At 36.5% G+C, this 24,389-nt stretch overlaps 1 protein-coding gene across 1 annotated transcript in view; it reads right to left on the reverse strand.

The window, feature by feature from the left end:
• LOC149192043 (uncharacterized) overlaps positions 1 to 7,555 on the reverse strand; it is a 60,893-nt gene extending 53,338 nt beyond the window's left edge. The window contains exon 1 of the mRNA XM_089404463.1: positions 6,770 to 7,555. Within this exon, the coding sequence (XP_089260589.1) occupies positions 6,770 to 7,390 (621 nt within the window). The 5' untranslated portion in view covers positions 7,391 to 7,555. The remainder of the gene's footprint in view (positions 1 to 6,769) is intronic.
• Positions 7,556 to 24,389: the final 16,834 nt, after the last annotated feature.

Consider the following 24,389-nt stretch of genomic DNA (forward strand, 5'->3'; position numbering starts at 1 on the left):
GAATCTAGTTCAATAGTTCGAATTTGTCAATGAGCTGCTAAATTAACAGGAAACCCTTAAAAGCAACAGGCCAAAGAATCCCAAAAGAACCTATAATCTTTCAAGCTATGGCTTGGGTTTTTTTTATGGGCACGTGAAGGAACTCAAGGTATGTGGGGTGCTGGCGCCATTTTTTTTCCATTTTTTTCCTTGAGTCTTCTCACATTATTTCATTAAAATATGCAGCTGGTCAAGGAACAAAATCAAGCTGATTGGTTTCTACTCAAAACAGCTGCAAACAGAGGAATAGAGAAATTGCATATGTTTGGAGATTCAAAGCTGATGATGGATTGGCCAATAATAAATGTCAAATTGAAAATCTGCTTCTAAATCCCATCATGGCCAGAGTTCTAGAGGTAATAAGCAGTTTTGCGAAATTTTCCTTTGCTGATATATATAGAGAGTTCAACACAAAATCATCAGATCAGTTGTCTAAGGAGGCTTTGTCATTACAGAGGGAGATCCTATCTGAGAAAGAGTTCAGAGTAAGGGTCCTTATTTCGAATTCTGAAAAAGCTCTTTATTAATCGATGACAATGAACAGATAAATGTAGCAGGAACCTGAAAGAAGAAGCATTTATGTTTTTAGGAACTCATGTTTTTTAATTTTCTCTTTAAGAAACAAGTTGTTGTAACTTTTTAGAATGCCATGGGAAGAGTGTAATATCGAGGGCTATGATAGCTTAGATACAGCACAGCGATGTCACAGGACACGTCCTCCAAGGTCACGTGTCAGTATTTAACGTGCCGGACACGAAAACGGCCCTAAAACGTGTCAAAAACGTTTTTTAACGTGTCCCGGAAAACATAAAACGTATTTGGTCGTTTTCTTCGTGTCCTAGTCATGGAAAACGAGTATTCGGAGTCTAAAAAACGTTGCCCTAACGTTTTTCTCCAGTTGAATACGTACCCCACGAAATCGATGGTTTAAAGGCCACGCAATTATTTTTTCGGGGTTCTTTTGCCATTTTCCTCCAACGCCGTTGCTCTCCGTCGCTATATAATCGTCGTGTGGAGCCGAGTGTGAAGTCGAGTCATCTCCGCGGAGCCGAGTGGGGAGCCGAGTCATCTCCGTGGACTTGTGGAGCCGTTTGGTTGCTGGAAGGTTTGGCAACTTGGCAGCGTGTGTGAGGTTCACTGGTTCAGGTAAGCTGTGGCCCGTAGACCATATGGATAATGCCATAGACGCAGTTAAACTTAAGCAGCATGCCCATAAAAATGCGTGTACTTCAATATATCAGCCACTATGTACTTCTGAGGTTGCTTTCAAGGATAATGAGTATTCCAAGTCAATTGATAATAGTAAATACAGTCTGGGGTGTGCTATTCGATTTTCTTTCTAGTGAGTAGTAGTTTCTTCTAGAGGAACAACAGTTCCCACGGGTACTACCTTCCTTGTTATAAAATCTTATGGAGAGAACCCTGAAACATTGCTACCTCCCTGAGAGGGTCAAACATTTGAAACCCTCGAACCATAGACGCTGCATTCATTATATCACTAGGTGGATGCTTTAGTAACTCCCTCCACAAAAGTTAGTGTTAAGTGAACATCTTTCTATTGCCAATTGTAACCATTAGTGAATATACCAGATTGACTCCTAGAATTGCTACTACATGAATCATCCATGTAATATCCAAATCACCAACAGTGGAGGACCCATTTTCTCCACCAAGCACTTTTTCCAGAGGATTATCTGACGCAACACAAATATGTTAAAGTATCCAATCAAGCACCTGTATGACAAGAACTGTCTTCTGTGCCTCACTCCCTAACATGAGGGAGTATCCATCATGCTCAAAACTTTCTGAGCTCAAAACCCCTGCAAATTTGTTTGTTGTGTGTTTTCAGGTACTCTTTTTTAAGCCAAGCCAACTTGCTTCCCATAATTATTGATCAAGTATCTACGAAATTGACTATGAAGGAAACCAAGCCCCAACATGTAGGGTTTGTCCAAACTTTGTACAACTTTATTTCCAACCACAAGGCCATGTAAACAAGCCCACGCCAATGTGTCTTGACTCTTGAGCAAGCTCCTACCACTGGAATAATTAAAATTTAAAACCTTCCACTATGGTAAATATACCCCTCTCTTGGCCCTTCAAAGGTCAATGCCTTGTCTTCATCACTATCCCTGCAGCAGTAGATTCTGCTTTAAATCCAATATGAAGACAAATTTGAAAACATGTGTTGAAATAAGAAAACATGGCACATATTTATTAAAATTTAAAAGACATACCTTCAAGCTTCATGTTATATTCGAGAGAGCAGATAACTCTCAAGTCTCAACTCAACCATGCAAATTACAATCAGGCATTGGGCAGTTATTTTGATGAACCATCTTCTCAACTGATGTAAGGCGAAAAGATAAAAAAACTAGAGAAAAGAAGTCTGATATATTTATAAAATTATATATAAAACCCAGAAATTAGAATGAAGATTAATGGCTCAATCATCCAAGGCAGCGGGCAGAGGTCAAAGGAAAGACAAGGGTGGTGCTTTTCGTGGTCCCCCCCCCTCCAAGTTTTTCTGTTTCACCTTCTATTGGTCATAGTGCCCCAAGTGCTTCAAGTGAAGCTTTAGGTGCTTCTCAGCCGACATTAACATATGATGCTGTTGTAGCAAGACAACAAGCACAACTAAGAAAATACCCTCTATGGAAGTATGTAACCAAGAAACAAGGGCCAAAGGCTGGTGCGGGAGGGAATGTGCTTTGGTCTTGTAATTTCTGCAAGGGTGAATTTAAGAGCACTTACTTTCGAGTTAAGGGCCATTTGTTGGGCCTTCCTTGTGGAATTGGAGCATGCAAAAAGATCAGTCCTAAAGAAAGAATGGATTTGGAAAGGGAGGATGCAACTGGCTTTGGGAATGTGGTGGTAGCAAGCAGGAAAATTAGTAAAAATGAAGATCCTCTTCCATTCTTGAGGAATGCTAATAGTAGTAGATTTGGGAGAGGGGCTGAAATTCAGCCAACAAAAAAGAGGGCAGCCCAAACTTGTGGTGGTCCAATGGACAAGATTTTTCAGCGTGAGAAGCGAGATGAGGTTGATCTTACAATGGCATTCTTTTTCTATCTCAACTTCATTTCTTTTAATGTTGCACGGTCTCCTTTGTTTATTGAGATGTGTCGAGCTCTAGTTGATATGGCTCCAATTGGGTATGTGCCTCCAAGTTCAGAGAAGCTTAGAACCACATTGTTGGTTAAGGCAAGGAAGGAGGTGGATAAAATTCTACAACCTATTAAATCATCATGGATCTCATTTGGTGTCAGTATTGTTTCTGATGGATGGACAGATACAACACGCCATCCTCTCATCAATTTCATGGTATATTCTCAAAATGGACCGGTTTTCTTGAAAGCAGTTGATGCTCTTGGACAATACAAGGATGCACAATATATGGGTGAGTTGTTTATTAAAGTTATTGAAGATGTAGGCGTTGAAAGTTGTGTGCAAATCATCACAGATAATGCACCTGTTTGCAAAGCTGTTGGCTTGATTGTGGAAACTAAATATCCACAAATATTTTGGACACCATGCATTTTTCACTCTTTGAATTTAGCGCTCAAATCTATTGCTTCAGATGTGACATGGATTGGCAATCATATTGAAAATGAACGCCATATCCAAAATTTTGTACAAAACCATACTAATGCCCTCACAATATATAAAGAGTACACACATCTATCATTGTTGAAGATTACAGATACTCAGTTTGCTTCCTCATTCATCATGCTTAAGAGGTTGAAGGAGGTGAAGGTCGCTCTTGGGGCCATGGTTATTTCAGATCTTTGGTCTTTTTGGAGAAAGATGGATCAAACTGCTTCAAAAAAGGTAAAGGACACAGTGTTAGATGAAGGTTGGTGGGAGAGGGTGGATCTTACCATAAAGATCATGAACCCTATCATTTCTTTCTTGCGGTTTGCAGACACGAACCAACCCATCTTAGGAGGGTTTATGAGGGTTGCGATTCCATGATTGAGTCTGTGAAGACTATTGTTATGGAGAATGAGTGCCCTGGATATGCGACATCAACAGAGAGCTTATGGTCCACCATACAGGATATTCTTATCTCTAGGTGGAATAAGAATTGCACACCTTTGCATTGCTTAGCTCACTCTTTGAACCCCAAGTACTACAGTCAAGAGTGACTCCATGGTGGGACCTCACACAGATACCCTCCTCACATGGATGGAGAGATTTCACAGGGAAGGAAGATAGCATTCAGAAGGATATTTCAGGATAGAGCATCTTTTCTTGAGGTGGAGGAAGGCTTTGTAGAGTTATCCACTAGCAGCAGGAGATTTGGGGGGTGTGATGTACTTGGAGATAGGGGGGTCAAAGGTCCCTATGCTTGGTGGGCAACTCATGGGGCAGCATGCCCTATTCTACAACAGTTAGCCTTGAGGGTCCTCTCTCAAATTACTTCATCTTCTTGTTGTGAGAGGAATTGGAGCACTTATGGGAATTTATATAGTTTGAAAAAGAGCAAGCTTGAGCAATCCAGGGAGGAGACAATGGTGTATGTGCACACCAACCTTTGTCTTATTTACAGGCAGAGACGAGTGGTTGAAAGGAAAGACAAAGATGTGGGATGTGTTTCCTGATGATATGGGCTTGGACGACAGTGTTGAGTTGGCATTAGCCAACATGGATCTTAATGACCCAGTGCTAGAGCCAGTGACTTTTGATGATGAGCCAGAGTATCTTGAGGGATCATCGTCCACACCAACAAATGTAGCAACAAATCTTGGATTCAGCATAGAGGATGAGGATGGAGTACAGTCAGATGGCAGTGGCAGTGATGGTGACTATGACATAGAGGACATGGACTATTGATAGAGTGATGAGTCATGGACTTGTGGTTCATAGGCTAGTGGCTAGTGGCTAGTGACTCATGAGTCATGACCAGTACCATTGACGAGTCACGACAGTGACGAGCTATGATATTCCTACTTATTTTGTATCTACTCTTTTGTATTTTCCAGTGGCATTCTCTCAGGAGTCAGTATCTATGTAAACAGTAATACATTTTGATTTTGATGACTTAATGGAAAATCTGCATTTTACAGTTTTAATATCTAAGTTCTAAATTTATAGTTAGTAGTTTCTTATGTGCTTGTACATGAACAATGAACATTGAACATTCAAGAATCAAGACCAAGCATATCACATTCTAATTTCTAAATTCTGATTCTATTTATTTTTTTTAAATGAACTATGAACTTTGAAGTAATTATATTTTAATTTGATTAGATAAGCTGTAGCCTGCAATTTAATATGGATCAAAAACTATATTTCAGTATATATATATATATATATATATATATATATATAAAATGTGTCCCTCGTGTCCTGTTTCCGGGTCGCTGCGTTTCATATTGAATACTCGTATTTACGTGTCCTCTGTGTCTCGTGTCCCCGTGTCATGTGACTTAGCAGCACAGCTTACATGTTTTTTTGGTTGTAAAGGCTGGTCTATATAGTTTGATTTCATACTTGATAAAAGTTTTTTTGGTAAGAAAATTAAAATAAATAAATAAATACACTGTCAATTGGGTATAGAAGTGGCTGAAAAGAAAGTTTTTATCCTCCTACTCCAGGGTTCAAATCCTGCTTTGTGGCATGTTTCTTATCTTTGTGAGCCAATTGTTGACTGTTAACCTGACCTTGAGCCCTGAAGAATCCAGTTTACCATTTCTTCAGTTTACCATAGAACCATCCTCAAAATGAAAGGAAACTAACTAGTGGATTTACCCCAGGAAATGCATTATACAGGATAAAAAGTGTGTGCGTATAGCTATTTAATACCCTGCAAACTGCTCTAACAATCTAGATACTGCTCTACCCTATGAACTGCTCTAACAATACCCTGCAAACTGCTTTAACAATCTAAATAGCTATATACACACTTTTTTTTTCCTGCATAACGCATTTCCCGGGGTAAATCCACCAGGTACTTTCCCTAAGGTACTTTCCCTATAATACCCTGCGAACTGCTCTGACAATCTAGATAGCTATATGCACACACATTTTTCCTACATAATGCATTTCCCCGGGCAAATCCACCAGATACTTTCCCTCATTTTGATTTGAGGATGGTGCCAGGGTACACAGGATTATTCAGGGCTTAGGTGAGGTTAACACAGTAAACAATTGGCTCACAAAGAGAACAAACATGTCACAAAACAGGATCTGTGTGTGTATATATTGATATTGTTAGAACAGTTCGCAGGGTATTATTAAGTAACAGCATGAATTACTTATATTACTTAGACAACAATTGGCTCACAAAAAGAACAAACATGTTACAATATTGATATTGTTAGAAGAGTCCGCAGCGTATTATTAAGTAACAGCATGAATTACTTAGACAAAAATTGGCTCACAAAGAGAACAAACATGTCTACAGACAAAAATTGGCTCACAAAGAGAACAAACATGTAGCAGCGTTTATATATATATATATAAAACAGTTCGCAGGGTATCATTAAGTTACAGCATAAATTACTTAGACAGGGAAGTAACAGTCTATGAAATTATCACACAGTGGCCTGGTAAAGCCTTGATTTTTTTTGAGAAAGGTGTAAAGTTCAAATCTGCCTGTGTTAAAGGGGGTTGTTATATAGCGAGAATTCAGATTTGAGGTGCATAGCTCTCCACATATCAATCGAAAGCAAAATTGCTAATTTAGAACAGAAAGAGGAGTTAAAATAATTTAGGGTAACTGCACCTGTAAGGGCACTTTGAGAGAGAATAGGCGTATGTAGCCATCAAAATCGGTGACAGTCTGCAAAGGAATATGACCATGAGCAATGTCCTCCAGCAAGTAGATCACGTCAGCGAGGACTTGAAAGCCCTCGATGTCCAGGGTGGCATCCACGTACGCAGTCCCCCGGGGAGGAATATAAGCGCCGTTCTCACTAGTTACACGCCCGATTTTCTCCCCGCGGTAGGCAATTCCCACATTGAGATAATCATAATAAACGCCCAGGTAGTCCCTATTCGTCACCTTCACCGTCAACCCCATGCTTAAGTCCAGAAATAAGTGGGGCAGAAAGGACCCCGAAGATTTCTCTGTTCTCCAATCTATTTTGTTCAGCCGCATCCGAACCACTTCGATTCGCGGATCGGACGGCCACAGAAAATAAGCAGCAACCGCGATCATGACCATTGACAAAGCCCCGCATCCTGCATAGGTAAGAGATCGCCCATTACTCCTGCGCTGAGGAGCTGGAGCTGAATCAAGAATTACATAGCAGGGCTCTGTTGGGTATCCATATACAGTCTGTTCCTCCCGATGTTGAGGAGGAAGAAGAGGCGGGGGAGAATTGCTGGTGCTCCCCACTCCCATTTTTCACCAGAATTTGCCCCTTGCTCGCTTTGTCTGAATCAGAGGGGTGACTGGTCACCGCTCCATCAATTTATCGCAAACATCGTAATGTTTTCTGGCCGGTTGTAAGTCCTATTTTGTTTGTATGGCCCCCTTTCCTGGCAAAATGAGTGCACGCAACGATAATTTTGGGATATACCCACCGACCCTAAAGTGACTATGAACTAGCCCTCAATGGCAACCCAATTTTAAATATTAAATTAATTTATTTATACGTAGGGCCTTAATAACGTAAAAATGTTTATAAAATAACGTTATAATATCAAATAATTCATATTATATAATTTAACATGAATTTTAATAAATTAACTCTATTAGTTATACATGGTTTACGATATTATGTATTTTCGTTGATTTGTAAATAAATACAATAATATCATTAGATAGTGATAATATTATAATATTATTAGTGTTTATAAATAATATTATAATATCAAATAATAAAAAAATTATAACTTTTTCATTTTTTGAATTTTAAACATTAAAATATAACTTTCAGAAAAAGTGAATAGTTTCCAAGGCATCTTACTGATATAGATTTCTAATCGTGCTTGTCTTTTCCACGAGGAATTTCTATTTTTATCAACAAAAGCTCCACACTATATGCTTGGAGAAGGAGGGCAAATAAATTAATAATGATAGTATGTGGGAGGTATTTTGTTAGCTTGAATTTCCAGAAAAGGGGCCCACAATAATGATGGTGATTGCTCTAAGTCAATTATTTAATATATAGTTTTTAGATATTTATGTGGTTGAGAATGAAGCACATACATATCGAGCCTTACGATTGTGAAAGACGGGATCCGAAAAGTTGGTATGTAGTGTTGCACTTAATGAATTCATTATATGTACATTTGAATGAATTAATATTTTATTTTTTAGTATGGAATACATTAAATTGTACAATATTATTAATTATTAATTAGTAGTGAAATACATCTGCTATTATTACATAATAAGAGGTGAAAGAATTGAATCAATAATATTTTAGATAAATGAATTTAAATATGATTTAAAAATAATAAATTTTAATTTATAATTTATAATTTATAATTTTGGAAAAGTTTCATAAATTTTTGAACAACTTAGATTTAATGTCAACATCAATGTTTTTTTAACACGTTATTACCGTGCTGCAGGGAATAATAACATACTGTACAATAATGATAAATTAAAAATGAGTATAGGCCAAGGTATTAAATTATATTAAGGTTGGTTCTATATGGAAAAGTTCCTTTGCCTTCCACTTCAAGTTAAAGATAAGTAAAGATTTAGACTTTCTTTAGACTTTGTTTTTTTTTAATAAACTTATTTGGCTAGTTGTATTTGAACATGTGGTCCCTTCACTTGAATTAAGAGTAAGAACTACTATAAATGATCAATGATTTTGCTATGGATGAGAATTCTTGATTTTTACTAATCTTCTAGTGTAATTTTAAATGTAATAAATTTAGGTTGAAATCATATTTCAATATTTATGTGAGAATGTGTATTAAAGAAAATAAGGAGAGAGTATTTTTATAAGTTTTGGAATTAAAATTTGATAATTGGTATATTAATAAATTTTATTAAATGTCAATATTATTATGAATATGTTCATGTCACACTCAAGAATTTATATTAAAATTGAAGGATATAGAATTTTTTATTAAGAAATTGTCAGGCCAGGGTAACTCCACAATGAACAGAAGACAACTGAGATAATATTTCATTAAGAGAACTATTGTTTATATACAAGAAGGAGACAGAACAGTTCATCTTCTTGATCACTGTTCACGTTCCAGTTCACCCATCCGTTGAGGATTAGGTGTCAACATTCCCCCCCTTAATCTGAAGGGATGTTGGTGAGTCCAAGCATCGTTCTGAATCTTTCAAGCTTTTCTCTTCCAAGCGCTTTGGTGAAGATGTCTGCAATTTGCTCGTTTGTGGAACAATGACGGAGATGGATTGTTTTGGCCTCAACATGATGTCGGATCAGATGATATTTAGTATTGATGTGCTTAGTACGATCATGGAACTTTGGGTTCTTGGCCAACTTTATTGCAGAGGTGTTATCAATCATGAGTGGAGTTGATTGTGTTTGTTTTACCTGCAAGTCTTCAAGAATTTTCCTGAGCCACACAATTTCTTTCGTTGCTTCAGCTGCTGCCACGTATTCTGCTTTTGTTGTGGAATCTGCTGGTACTGATTGTTTGCGTGATCTCCAGGAGACAGCTCCTGATCCAAGACTCATAGCATATCCTGAAGTAGATACCCCAGTTTCTTTGTCTCCATCGAAGTCTGAATCAGAGTATCCAATCAAGTTGAAGTCGTCCACCTGTGTATACTTGATTCCAAGGTCTTGAGTTCCCTTCAAGTACCTTAGAACTCTTTTTGCAGCAGACCAATGTCCCTCACAAGGCTTTTGCATAAACCTGGAGAGGATTCCAACAGCAAATGAAACGTCTGGTCTGGTAGTAGTGAGGTAGATGAGACTTCCTATAAGCTGTCTATACTTTGTTGCATCCTCAAATTGCTTTCCTTCAATAGATGTGAGCTTCAAGTTTTGTTCCATTGGAGTAGAAAGAGAATTGCACTCTGTCATGCCAAATCTGTTTAACAAATCTCCAATGTATTTCTTTTGAGAAAGAAATATGGATTTTGGATGTTGGGTTACTTCAATGCCAAGATAGTAATGAACATAGCCCAAATCAGTCATTTCAAAACTTTTTCCTAATTCTTTCTTTATGGGTGCAATATAGCTTTCATTGTTCCCTGTCATTAAAATATCATCTACATATACCACAAGATATACAATTGTTTTGCCAACTTTCTTGACAAATAAAGTTGCATCATCAAGATCAAAATGTTTGAAGTTGAGTTTCAGAAGATGCTCAGTTAGTTTTTCATACCAGGCTCGTGGTGCTTGTTTGAGGCCATACAAGGACTTCACAAGTTTGCATACTTTGTGTTCATGTCCTTTCACAGCAAATCCTTTAGGCTGGGACATAAAAACATTCTCTTTTAGATCTCCATTCAAGAATGCAGTTTTTACATCCATTTGATGGACTTTCCAACCGTTCTGAGCAGCTAGTGCAGAGAGTGTCCGGATGGTTGCCCATTTTGCTGTGGGGGCAAAATTTTCTTCATAATCGACCCCTTCCTTCTGTGCAAAACCTTTTGCCACAAGCCTAGCTTTGTGCTTGTCAAGTGAGCCATCAGCTTTGTACTTGTTCTTGTAGACCCACTTGCAGCCAATTGGTTTGGTTCCAAATGGAGGATCAACCAACTTCCAAGTGCCATTCTTTATGAGGGCATCATACTCCTTCTGCATCGCTTCTTTCCATTCATCATGAGAAGCAGCTTCTTTGAAGGAAGTTGGTTCAAAATCTGTAGACAAGTTCAATTCACAATCATAAGTAACATCCATATCAACAGGTGAATTAGAGTTATCTACATCACCTCCATCTTGTCGGTTTGTATTTCTGGTTCCTGTTTTTCCAATTTCATCAGGATGAACACTTTCAAGTGTCTTTGTCAGCCACTTTGGGGGACCTTTCTGAGATGGTCCAGGCTGCTCTGTTGATTGAGTTGGGTCTGAATCAAGATTGAGTCTCCCAATTCTATCAATTACATCACTTAAAGCATCATCCGTTGTTGGAGTGTCATGCAGGGGAGATTGTTCTTCAGAAGAAGATTCCACATGTTGATCTAGTATAGGAATCCCCCCTTCAAGATGTGGAATCTGATTATCAAACTCTTGAAATGATTTCGGTTTTGTGAATCTATCCAAGCGATCAAGTTGCCGCTCAACAACACTGTCAGATATGGATGATTCAAGAAAAATGACATCTCTAGATAAAACAAACTTTTTATTTACTTCATCATAGAGGCGGTATGCTTTAGATGTGTTTGAATACCCCAGGAAGATACACTTACGACTTCTAGCACCAAGTTTGTTTCTATGTACCTTTGGTATTAAAGCATAACAGGTGGAACCAAAGATCCTGAGATGTTTTACCGAAGGAACATGTCCATACCACAATTCATAAGGAGTCTTGTTTCTTATAGCATTAGATGGACATCTATTCTTTATATATGCAGCACATAGAACAGCATCAGCCCAAAACATTGTCTTTACATTTTTGAAGAAAAGCATGGATCGTACCATATTCAAAATTGTTCTGTTCATTCTTTCAGCTACACCATTCTGTTGAGGATTATAAGGCACAGTTGTTTGATGTTTAATCCCATGTTGGCGAAGATAGTGTTCAAATTCATTTGATGTATATTCTTTTCCATTATCAGTGCGAATAGACCCAATATGAGATTGTGCATCATTTTCAATCCATTTATGAAAATTCTTGAATGTTTGAAAAGCATCAGATTTGTTCTTCAATAAATAAACCCAACACATTCTGGTGTAATCATCAATAAATGTCATGATATATTTATTTCCATTTGCAGAAGGAACAGGCATTGGACCACATAAATCTAAATGAATGAGTTCAAGCTTCCTATGTGCTCTTGAATGTGAATCATGAAAAGACTGTTTGCTATGCTTTCCTAGAATGCAAGCATCACATTGCTTATGTTTTCTAGGAATTGTAGGCAAACCAGCAACACCATTTTTCTTCAACAAGCGGAGACTATCATAGTTTAAATGTCCAAATCTAGCATGCCATAATAAACTTGACGGAAGTGTACCTTCTTCATGATGAGAAATATATGAGAAATGTTGTGCATGAGCAGAGGTTCCTTGCAGTTTAAGAAGTCTTTCTTCTTCTATACCCCTCATGACAAGTGAGTGGTCAGATGCCTTTCTTACCTCAAGCTTTCCGTCAAACATGTAAATGGAGTGACCTTGCTGGCGGATGTGGACCAGGGACAACAAGTTTCTCTTGAGCTGTGGGAGATATAGAACATGATCCAGAAGAAAGTCTGGAAGACCAGGCAGTTTAAGCCTGATTGTGCCAAGCCCTGATGGCTTGATTTTTGACTGATCTGCAAAGTATACTGCTCCATCAACATTATCAGTGAAATCTTCAAAAAATCTTTCCTATGAGTCATATGACAGGTTGCTCCTGAATCAAGCAACCAGTCATTTTTCGAAGAAGCAAGTGAAGCATTAAACAAATCTTCATTTACTCCAATGTTACATTGTGCCTCAATATAGTGAGCGGATTCAGGTGTTTTACCTTTGTTTGTGTCATCAGTTTTACCTTTGTCTGTGTCATCAGTTTTACCTTTCTGCTGATTTCTTCTCTGCTCAATTTTGTCCCATGGTAGCTTGCATGTAGAAGCATCATGTGATCCATTTCGTTTGCAGCGAATGCAATGCAGATTTGCCTTTTCTGCTTGAGAATGTCTGCCCCCCTGCCTCTGAAGTATCTTCCTCTTCCTCTTCGTCCACCTCTTCCTCTGGTAGAATCTTGAGCAGGATGCTTTTCTTTATGAGCAAGGCAAACAGTCTCTTCAGAAGATTCAGGGACTGTTTTCTTTCCAAAGGCTTTCTCTCTTTCAGCAAACTTTTTCACAAGAGACTCAAAGGTTATGTCTTTAAGATTTCCATTTGCTTGTAAAGACTCAAGATAATTGGAGTAGGTAGGATAGAGTGCTTTGAGAAAGGCAATAAGAGAGATATCCAGCTCAACCTTAGTGTATTTAATATCATGCATTATAGACTTTATTTCAGATGCAAGAGCAAGAGGATCATTATTCTTCAGTTCAAGAGTGAAGAGTTTAATCATGAGCTGAACAACTTCAAGTGCAGAATGTGAATGCCCCCCAGAATCATAGAGTTCTTTCAGCTTTTATAAAGTTTCAAAGGCAGTGGAATAAGATGAAATATGACGACTTACTTCTTCATTTACAGATGTTGCGATCAATGCATAGGCTTTGTTGTTCTTGTTTTCCCAAATGACAAGTTCTTTATCTGATGTAGGCTGCACAGGGTCTTTGTCTTCTTCTCCGACACACACTCCCTTCCATAACTCATTGTAGATGAGGGTGTTTTTTACCATCCGGGACCATTCAGAATAGTTCTCCTTGCCAGTGAGAACTATTCCTACCATAGAAATGATTGAATGCATTTTGTAAAAAAAATACTTCTGCTAAAAAACTTCTGCTAATAAGAAATTTCTGCTGATAAAAAAAACTTTTACTGATGTACAGTGAAATTGTACTCAAAAGATTTCTATGGGAAATAACTTTGCATTAGCGTCTTCAATATAAATCCCTTTGATTCTCTAGACCAGCTGTTCATCCATACATTCACTCATATCATAACTTCAATATCTGAATACTTAAAAATTACAATGATGCAAACTCGGAAATGTTTGTCAATATTTGAACAGTTTGTTAAAAAAATGCTAAAGAGCTGCTGCATCGCATCTCATTCATTCCCGATAAAAGAATAATAAAATAAGGTATTCACAGCAATCGAACTCAAAATCCATGGTTACAGTGGCCTTCGAACCACTAACCCTACACGCACAAATCATCAGAGCATTCGATGAGTGTGGTCAACTATTGAAGAACACAAACTCCCATGTGAATACGAATGGGTTGGTCTTAACAATTTGGGGCTTCTCAGACTCCCGCAATTGTTAGCCGACAGGTAATGCGGAGATGCATTAGCGTCTACAATATAATATTTGTGCTTGTTTTTACACCATTGCTAGCATTTTTTAATGTCAGACATCGATATTGATATGAAAATACAATGACATCAATAGAAAGTTCGAGTTCTGCTTAGAAAAACACCGATATTCTTAAAACACGTGAAGCATATACAGCCAACCTCATGTAGCTTCTTTCTGCGCCCTTTAGACTCAATTGGAAACCGCCTCAGTATTAAAAATATCCTTCCTCCATATAGCAGGAAACCCAACGCTGCAAAAAATGATATAACTGCAACAAACAGTTTTGCAATTGCCTCCGCAACATAGCTGTCATCAATCCAAAGTTATATCCAAATGCAAATCTGAATAAATTACACCATTTATAATATAATAGGGAACGGCGCCAGGAAAGTTTCAGCAGAGGGAGTGAGCGACACGGCTTCGTTTCCTTCTTTGAGAATCGCAGTAGACTCCAGAAAAGAACGAGGGACAGAGTGTAAAGGTTCGGCGTCAGGGAAGTTTCAACAGAGGGAGTGAGTGACACGGCTTCGTCAGGACAGATTATCAAGGGTATATCAACGCTTATGCTTCTCAGATGCATTCAATATCAAAAACACATCAACGCTTAGGTGCATTCAATATCAAAAAATGCACATTCAGCAGCGCAGAGGCACGCAGTCTCAGGTGTAACCGAAACGCACATTCAACAGGGTAGAGGGCGCAGTGTCAGGACAGAGGGCGCAGTCTCAGGACAGAGGCAGGAGTTACAGCTATTTTAGGGACTGGGACCTATGCTTTGATACCATGTCAGGCCAGGGTAACTCCACAATGAACAGAAGACAACTGAGATAATATTTCATTAAGAGAACTATTGTTTATATACAAGAAGGAGACAGAACAGTTCATCTTCTTGATGACTGTTCACGTTCCAGTTCACCCATCCGTTGAGGATTAGGTGTCAACAGAAATGATAAAATAAATAAATAAATAAATATTTGTTATAGATAATAGAAAGAAAAATTGAGATCATTTTACAACTAAAGATAAAAAAATCACAAGCATCACTTATTAACCTAGGTTCGAATTAATTCAATATCGGAAGGTCTTTACTTCTCATTATGAGAAGCCTTGTAGTTCTCATAACTTGAAATCATAACAAATATATGGAAAGAGAATAGTGAAATCCCCTTGAGTAAAAAGAATAAAGAGTGAGATACTCCATGAGCATAAAAAGGCATGTACATACAAGCCAACTTTGAGGAGGTTTAGTCATTAGTAGCACAAGGACTAGCAACCACCACTCCAAGAATAGATTTCTCGTATAGAATATGGACCATGGCATTATACTGACTAAAGATCTTCCTAAGTAGGATACATCCCCTCTTCAATCTCATATGACTTGTCTAGGATCACAAACTAGGGGAGGAAATAAATGGGCCACCCTCTTAATTCTCAACCAAAGGAACATAAACTTACAAAAGGAATGAAACTCATGAAGATGAAGTTGCAAACAAAAAAAGCATTAAGTGTGGTTGTTACTATTAACCCTAGATTTCCTCATGCAAATTTGAGTGATATGTTGAAGCACATGTTCATGAGTACATTCTGGATACGGTTGGACTTCTCCACAATCCTCTTGATCAATTTAACCTTGAATTTTTATGGACACCTTAATGATGGTTTCAACATCAACAATTCATGGAAAATTTGGTCATGTTTGGTACGTTATTGCAAATCTCTTTTCCAATGAGAATGTTTCCTAGAGTTGTGTGTATGAGTTCGAGGGTTAGATTTAATGATGAGCTTTTTCAAGGGAAGATCAAGTCGTGTTGTTATTTTTAGTAGGTTTCTATCTTCAAAACTTGTCATTTCCGCTAGAGGATTGCATTTTCAAGGACCAAATTGAGAGAATACTAGTATTCAGATTATTTTATTTAACCTTTTGATTAAAATTAGTCCCCATAATTTTTTAGGTTTGATTTTAGAATGGTGTAAAGGTTTAACTTTCTTCCTATTCACATATTTTTTTTTTATTAGTGATTTCTAATTATCAATTTGTAGAACTATTAATGGTTTGTGAGAGATTTCCCTAAAAGTTTTCCTAACAATCTTGTTATAAATTTCATACCAAGGTTGACCAATCAAGTTTTGTTTTTACAATAAGTTTCAAAAGAGTCCTTGCTCATGTACAATGAGAGTTTCATGGTAAACTTTTGACAACGGTCTTCAATGTTGTTGTTACATATTGGAGGATTTAATTTGTTATCTAAATCCATTAGAAAAAGGAAAGGGCTTTATTTTTGTGAAAGATAAGTCATTTTCATTATTAGAACTATCTCCCTCACATTTTTACACAAGGCAATGTTTAGACATAGATTTAAAGGGTTGGCTTATCCTTATTTAGAACCTTTGTTAACTATCAAAACTCACTCAATATAAAGTGCAATGAGTGACAATGATTTGACATGACTCTTTTATTTAGGTGCACCCACTATGGTCATATTTATGGGGAGTTTTCAAGGTAGCGACTATGTCAACCAACAAATAGACTAGAATGGTACCAAATAATCTTTATTCAAACAAGTTGTGATTCATTAGTGATGAAATTTGGCAGATCAAGGATGAATTTCTAAAAATAGAAAGTCTCAAGTATGACTTTCCAAAAATAGTAAATTACCTTTTATCAATTGGTAATCAAGTATTGTTGATGGAAAATCTCTTATGATCATCAATGAATCCTAATAGTTCAATTTCTACTTAATCATAATCATCATCACCATCATTATTAGCAGCAGTAGTAGTAGTATTAAAAATAAATTCAAGCCTCTCAATCATGAGATGCAATCATGTGATATGTAACTCCCCTCAATTAATGCATATGTTACTCTCTCTCTCTCTCTCTTAAAGGATTCATTCCCCTCTCTCTCTTTAATGCTCTTATGCACCTCTTACACTCTCTTACACACTTTAATGACTTGTCATAAAAAGATTCCTCTTACACCTCTTTAATATATAAGTTACACTTCTCTCCTAAATGCATAAGTTACACTCCTCTCCTTTATGGCATAAGTTACACTTCTCTCCTAAATGCATAAGTTACACTCCTCTCCTTTGTGGCATAAGTTACACTCATATTTTGGCATATGTAACTCTTCCTCAAGGCATAGGAGTTACTCCCTCTTGAATTTGACCTACTTGCTCTTCCTATATATACGTGCCTCTCATTCTCACTTGATACACTTACATGTGATTATGAAAGGAGAATTTGAACTTGAGAAAGAGAGAATCTAGAGGAAGATTGAGAGAGAGAGAGAGAGAAAGTCTTGAAAAGCAAGAGAAAATCTTGGGGAGCCAAAGTGATTCTGTGTTCGCATCAGCTACTGCTATTAGAGATATTCCTCAGATTTGGGTGAAATTCTTCATTCTCTCATTGTACTTTGTATATTTATTGAACAATTGATTTCTAATAGAAGAAGAATCGGGTTGGGTTTTTCATTTGTGGGTTTTTCCTTGGTCATTGACCTAAATTCTTTCTATCTCATTGAGTTATTGGTTGTATTCCATTGTGCATATGGTTTATGGTTTATGTTCTATCTACAATTACTTAACTTATTTTGCACTAAAAAAATAAAAGTAAAAATTGGATTTAAGTTATTGTAACAACATAGAACATCAAAATTTCAACATGGTATCAGAGCTTTGGTGAGGACAAGCTCCATTTCCAGCTATCTTTCTGCTGAAATATCTCTTGTTATCTACTCCATTTGCAACTCTCTTTCTACTGAAATATCTCTTGTTGTTCGCTCCACTTCCAACTCTGTTTATGTTGAAATATATCTTGCTTTCCACTCCATTTGCATCTCTCTTTTTGTTGAAATATATCATGTTGTTCCTTCTACTTGTTGCTCATTTTCTATTGGAATATCCTTTCTCATTTGCTGCTGAAATATCACTTGTTTCCCCTTATTTCTTACTACTGAAATCTTATTTGTTTCTCCTTCCTTGCGGCTGAAATATCACTTGTTTCCCCTTATTTATTACTACTGAAATCTTATTTGTTGCTACTTCCTTGCTGCTGAAATAAGAAGATCTTATTTGAAGTCGTCTTTTCTACTGAAAGCATAACCAAAATCAAAGTACTTTCTTATTTCTGATCTTTCTAGTTCCTCTCCTGCAAATTCTTTTGACAACTGGTTGGTTGATAGTGGTGCTTAAAGGCACTTTATTGGTGAGAAAGAAGCTCTCTAAAAATTGGTGGAGAGGGAGACAGATCTGAAAATTATACTACATATCTTATAAAGGGATCTGGTTCTATCTCTTTTTATTTGGATCAAGAAGTTTTGTATATAACTGGTTTAAAATTAAGGTGTTGCATGTGTTTGATAATTATGGTTTTGGTATTTGTTGATGCATGTAAAAGTAATGAATAGTTTTACTTCTATTTGTGCATGTGCAAGGAAGTGTTGTCTTGAAAAGAAGTATAATGCATAGAAGGTTATGAAAGAATAATCGATAGACATTGAATGTTGAAGATAGATTGATTGTGATTCTTTCACATTATATGAGAAAGGACATAATCTTATGGGTTTTGGTCATTTTTATATTAGGGTTTACTAACAATACTGGTTGTAGGTAAGGATCATGACTTTTGTAAAAAATTGAATGATAGTTTTCTAAATTGACCTCTTTTGCAGTGATCAAAGATGGATTATATCTAATATCATTGCAGACAATGAAATCAATATGTATAATTATTATTACATGTCTTCACTATGGGATCAAGCTTTGAAGATCTTTATAAAATTAATGGAAGACCTATACATGCATTGATTCATGATAAGTAATCATCAATATAATTTGTTTCACCGAAAGTTAACTCATCTTCACTATAAAGCATTACCTCGTACGAAAAAGATGGTTTCTGAAATGCTTGAGATTAGAGTGGATCATGATGGGTTTGCTAAGTCGTGTTCAAGAAGATGCATTTCTTCTACCAATGACATATCACTAATGGATGATGGTAACTTATAGAGGTCGAATCAAGAGGGAGCTAACATTAAAAAATAAGTATTTTCAAGTGTTGTATTGTTTCTTTGTGTCACTGTTCTTGTTATATTTATCTTTATAGATCATTGCTTACTCTTCCTGCATGAGTATTTGATTGATTCTTTCACTAACTTCTTGATGAGGGCGCGATTAAGGATTAAGAAAAACAAATCCTATAGATCATCAAGGTACAGAATAGTTCTAGAAGAGTAAACTCTAAGAGGAAGTTGGTGCAAGGATAAAAGAGCCACTCTCACATCTAGAAAAGAAAGAAATACTTGCCTCATCACCAAGTATACTTTCATTATGTTTATTTACTTTGTTACTATTGCTCTCTCTTTTTTTTGGATCAACATGTACATTTGATGAATGAGAGAACAAAGTCCTTTGTATCAAGATTGAGGAAGGTGTTGAGCCATCCCATGACTTGAGTGGACATGAAGTGGACAAAAGCTCAAGACTTCTCCAAACAAGTTGAAAACGGGAAAGAGATCACCGTATGATATAGCCCAGAAGAAAAATGGGCACTTAAGGATCTTTGGTTGCCCTGTCTACTTTCATGTGCCAAAGGAAAAGAGTACCAAGCTGGAAACTTCAGGTAAAAAAGGTATGATTGTTGGTTATTATGAAAAATATAAAGCTTATAGAATATATGTACCTAGACAAAGAAATATAGAATTTAGCATAGATATAACATTTGATGAAGATGCAACTCTTTGATAATCTATAGACACTCCTCCTCCTGCTAATGTTGAAAGACACGATGATGCCTTAGATGCACAAGAAGATCCCAAGGCTGAGCCTGATCTTGCTGATGAACCCATGGACTCCTTGGATCCTTCTCCATGTGCTAGAAAATTATGATTATGGTTTTGTGACATTTTATAGGATGTTGATAGACATGATGCTCCCCAAGGAACCTTCAGAGAAAGCAAGAAACCATGCCGGTTCTAGAAATACATGGTAGCCATGAGCAACATTATTCAGGATGAACTGTGCACTTTTGAAGAAGCAGTGAAAGATCAAGAATGGAAATATGCAATGGCTAAAGAATATGAGTCCATCATTCATAACAATGTATGGGAAGTGGTTCAAAGACCGCAAGGTAAATTTGTTGTGTCTTCTAAATGGTTGTATAAAATTAAACATGGTGTTGATGGTAGTATTGAAAAATATAAAGCTAGACTTGTGGCCAGAGGGTTCTTTCAGAAAGAGGGAATAGACTATGATGAAATCTTTGCATCCATTGCCCATTATACAACCCTCTGATCTATTGTGTCTTTAGCTGCTAGCCAAGGATGGTCCCTTCACCAAATGAATATGGAGATTTTTTTTTGCGTGGCTTCCTCAAGGAATAATTATTTGTGGAGCAACCATAAGGCTTTGAAGTACATGACCGGAAACCTCATTTGTGCAAACTGAAGAAAACCCTCTATGGTTTGAAGCAAGCTCCAAGAGTTTGGTATGCCCGCATTGGTAGCTTCTCGATGAAGCTTGGTTTTACTAGAAGCAATGCTGATCTAAATCTTTATTTCAAGACAGTCCAAAGTATGCCTTTTGATTTTGGTACTATATGTCTATGATTTATTTCTGAGTGGTGGTGAACCTCTTATCCTCCAGTGTAAGAGGGAGTTTAATGAAATAATGGATCATTTGTCAAATATTAAATAATTAAAGTTGTTATTTTTTAGTGAGACATTTATGGAGAAATTAGTGGAATGACAAATGAGATATTTGTGGATGATTGTAGAGAGAATTATGTAATTATTGATTGAGAAATTTGTGGAGATGAAAAATCGAGAGACCTCTGCTCATGTATAAATATATGCCTATGTTAATGAAATTTGATTGAGTTGGTGTGTGTGAGTTTTATTTTCAAAATATCCTTGCTATGTTAGTTCTTTTGATAGTGTATGTCCTTCATTTGGTATCAGAGCCGAGCGTAGCATGGTGAACTGAGGCCAGTGCATGGAGATGAGAATTTAATCGTTGGATTGAACTTGTGTGAGAGCTGATCTGTTATTGTTAAATATTTTACGCTCTGTAATTTATTTATTTGTTTTACTGTGTTTTATGTAATTTGTATTCGTGGAGTAGATTAAAGCGTAAATAGCTAACCAGGCAACATAAAGCAAACCAGTCTTAAGCAGTGTTCGTAGAAGCAAATTTGCGTTACAAGAACAACTTCCTGTAGCAAATTTGTGTTATAAGAACAACTTCTTGGAGGAGACTTGCGTTGGAGAAACATTGTGTTGAAATCTGAAAAATTGGCGTATAATTTGTGTTCTTGGGTGCCTACGCACATGCTTGGAGAAGCATTGCGCTCTGGAATGGAGTTGTACGGCATGAATTCCGGTCCCAATTGACCTGTGGTGCAAGTAACATGTAACATGCGTGGATTAATAAAACAGTGTGCCTGCGTTGAAGTTTCAACATTATCTTTTTTTGAAGTCGTAATAACATGTTTTTAACATACGTACGAATGGAGTGACTTATGTGAATTTTATAATAAAAAAGGTTTTTTTTTATATATCCTTCATACGGTGTGGACAACGGTGAGATGGAGCTAGGAAAAAGACTTTAAAATTTAATGTGTCTGACTTTAACATTTTTGAGTTTGAGAATTAGTGGAGAACACCAGCGTGGATTTTTTAAAAGATCACTACTACAATATATGTTTTTCAAAGCTCATTTTGTACGCGTGAATAAAAAGATTGTTTATTTTTTAATGTAAGGAGAGGGAATTAGTGGGAAAATGAAGGTAGGGAAGAGAATTAGGGAGGAGAAAATGAGAGTTAATTGTGTTTGTATTTAATTTTAAAATGGAGGTTATATTAACTTTTTAAATGGATATTTTGTAAAAAAAAAATTAAAGAAAAAGGGGATTTGTAAGTGTGATGAAAATAGAAGGTGAGAAGTATTAATCACTTTATTTTGTTTTTATCAGTACTTTTTTTGAAGGAGAAATTGATTGTAATTGTGTATTTGTTGTGTCATATTGTATTTTTCCAATTAATAATAATAAAAAAATTGTGGTGGTGGTTGAGTCTCAATTATTTGGGACATTGGTTCTTGTCTCGGGTTAAAGTGGGACACATTGTGTTCATTGTGCACTTTCTCTCTCTAATTCTCTAATTTTGTCTTACTCTCCTCATGGTGACAAGCATTATTGTATTGCCTAAACTTGTTGGCACAAACTATTTTTATTGGAGCAAACACATGCAACCTATATTCATCACCAAAGATTTATGGGAACTTGTATCTGATGGATACACTATGCCTTATCTTGATGAATTCAAAGCATTAAGTGATGATGAAAAGAAATCTCTTAAGGAACTTATTAAGAAAGATAATGAAGCACTTTCACTTATAGGAAGCGCTCTTGAAGAATCTATATTTCCAAGAATCAGTGGTGCAATATCATCTAAGGAAGCATGGGATATCTTAAAAAACACACATGAAGGTGTTGTTGTAGCTGAACTGGAAACATTAAGGAGGAATTTTGAAAATGCTCACATGCAAAGTAACGAATCCATTCATGATTACATCAAAAAAATGCAAGATCTTGTTAATCAAATGAGGTCATTAGGTGAAGATGTTCGAGAAAGAAGGCTAATTGAGAAGATTTTAAGAACTATTTTGCCTAAGTTTCAGATGGTCATTACCAATATTATGGTCTCCAAATATTTAAATATCATGAAAATTGATGAATTAAGTGGATACTGTTGAAGAGAATTAACCATCTGAGCAAGTAGAAAATGCCTTTTCTACAAAGCATAGAGGAAGAGGAAGGAGTAGGGGTCAACATGATAATCAAAATCAAAATAGAAATCAACAAAGTTCACAAGGAAATGCATCACCTTCGAGAGGTAGAGGCAGGAACCCCAATCAATTTAGAGGAAGAAGTAGAGATGGATCTCGCGGAAGAGGACAAGGAAGAGATGGAGGTAGAAATGGAGGAAGAGGTGGAGGACCATAATGTTATTATTGCCAAAAATTTGGCCATCTTGAAAGAGATTGTTATGCAAAAATGCAAGATATGGAGCGTAAGGGTGCTAATATAGTTGTTGAAGAAACTAGGAATGAGAAGTTACTCATCTCAAGTTTGATGGCAAAGAGTGAAGGAAGTGAAGCATGGTATATTGATTCAGGATGTTCAACCCATATGACATCTCAAGAGGAGTTGTTTACCAAAATTAATGACAATTATTATGGTAAAGTCATATTTGGTGATGATAGTGTTTCTAAAGTGAAAGGGAAAGGCATAGTTGCAATACCAACATTACATGGAAAGAAGAAGTTAATTGAGGACACTTTGTTGACACCAACATTGAAGAAGAACCTACTTTATGTAGGAAAAATGATGGAGCAACCCTACAAGTTAGTGTTTGATAATAAAGAATGCTTAATCATGGATAAGTTCAATAAAAATGCAATTGTAGCAAGAGGTGAAATGATTGAAGAGAAAATTTTCAATCTCTCCTTTGATTCAAGTAATTCACAAAGTTTGAATACAACAGAAGAAGCAAATAGTAAGCTTTGGCATTATAGGAAGGGACATCTAAATTTTCAAAGTTTGGTGTTGTTGAGAAAGAAAAACATGGTGAATGGTCTTCCTTATATTAAGTTGGATGATGAAGTATGTGAAGGGTGTATTTTTGGGAAGAAAAACAGGGAAATTTTCTCAGATAGAACGTGGAAGGCTAGAGAACGTCTAGTGTTGGTGCATTCAGATTTGTGTGGTCCAATGGAGACTGTCTCTTTTGGAAAGGCACGATATTTTCTTACTTTCATTGATGATTATTCTAGGAAGACATGGGTGTATTTTCTGCAAGAGAAGTTTGAAGTGTTTTCTCATTTTCTTGAGTTTAAGGCTTTAGTTGAAAAGCAAAGTGGTCTGGAAATTCTCACCTTAAGAACAGATAATGGGGGAGAATATAAGTCAAATGAGTTTTTAAATTATCGCAGGAAGAATGGAATAAAGCGAGAGTTTACTAATTCATACTCTCCTCAACAAAATGGTGTTGCATAGAGGAAGAATAGGACCATAGTTGAAATGGCTAGAAGCATGTTAGAAACTAAGTCACTTGGAAATGAGTTTTGGGTTGAAGCAGTACACACAGTAGTATACACTCTTAACCGATGTCCTACAAAGGCAGTGTTGAATTTGACTCCAGAAGAAGCATGGTCAGGATACAAACCAAATGTTACACATATGAAAGTTTTTTGTTGTACTGCATATGCACATGTTCCTAAGGAAAAAAGGAAGAAATTAGATGATAAGAGTTTGAAATGTATCTTTATTGGATATC

The sequence above is a fragment of the Pinus tabuliformis genome, chromosome 2_2 (assembly GCF_031772625.1).
Source record: "Pinus tabuliformis cultivar Carrire ecotype Pingquan chromosome 2_2, CPIR1, whole genome shotgun sequence".
Taxonomy (NCBI): Eukaryota; Viridiplantae; Streptophyta; class Pinopsida; order Pinales; family Pinaceae; genus Pinus; species Pinus tabuliformis.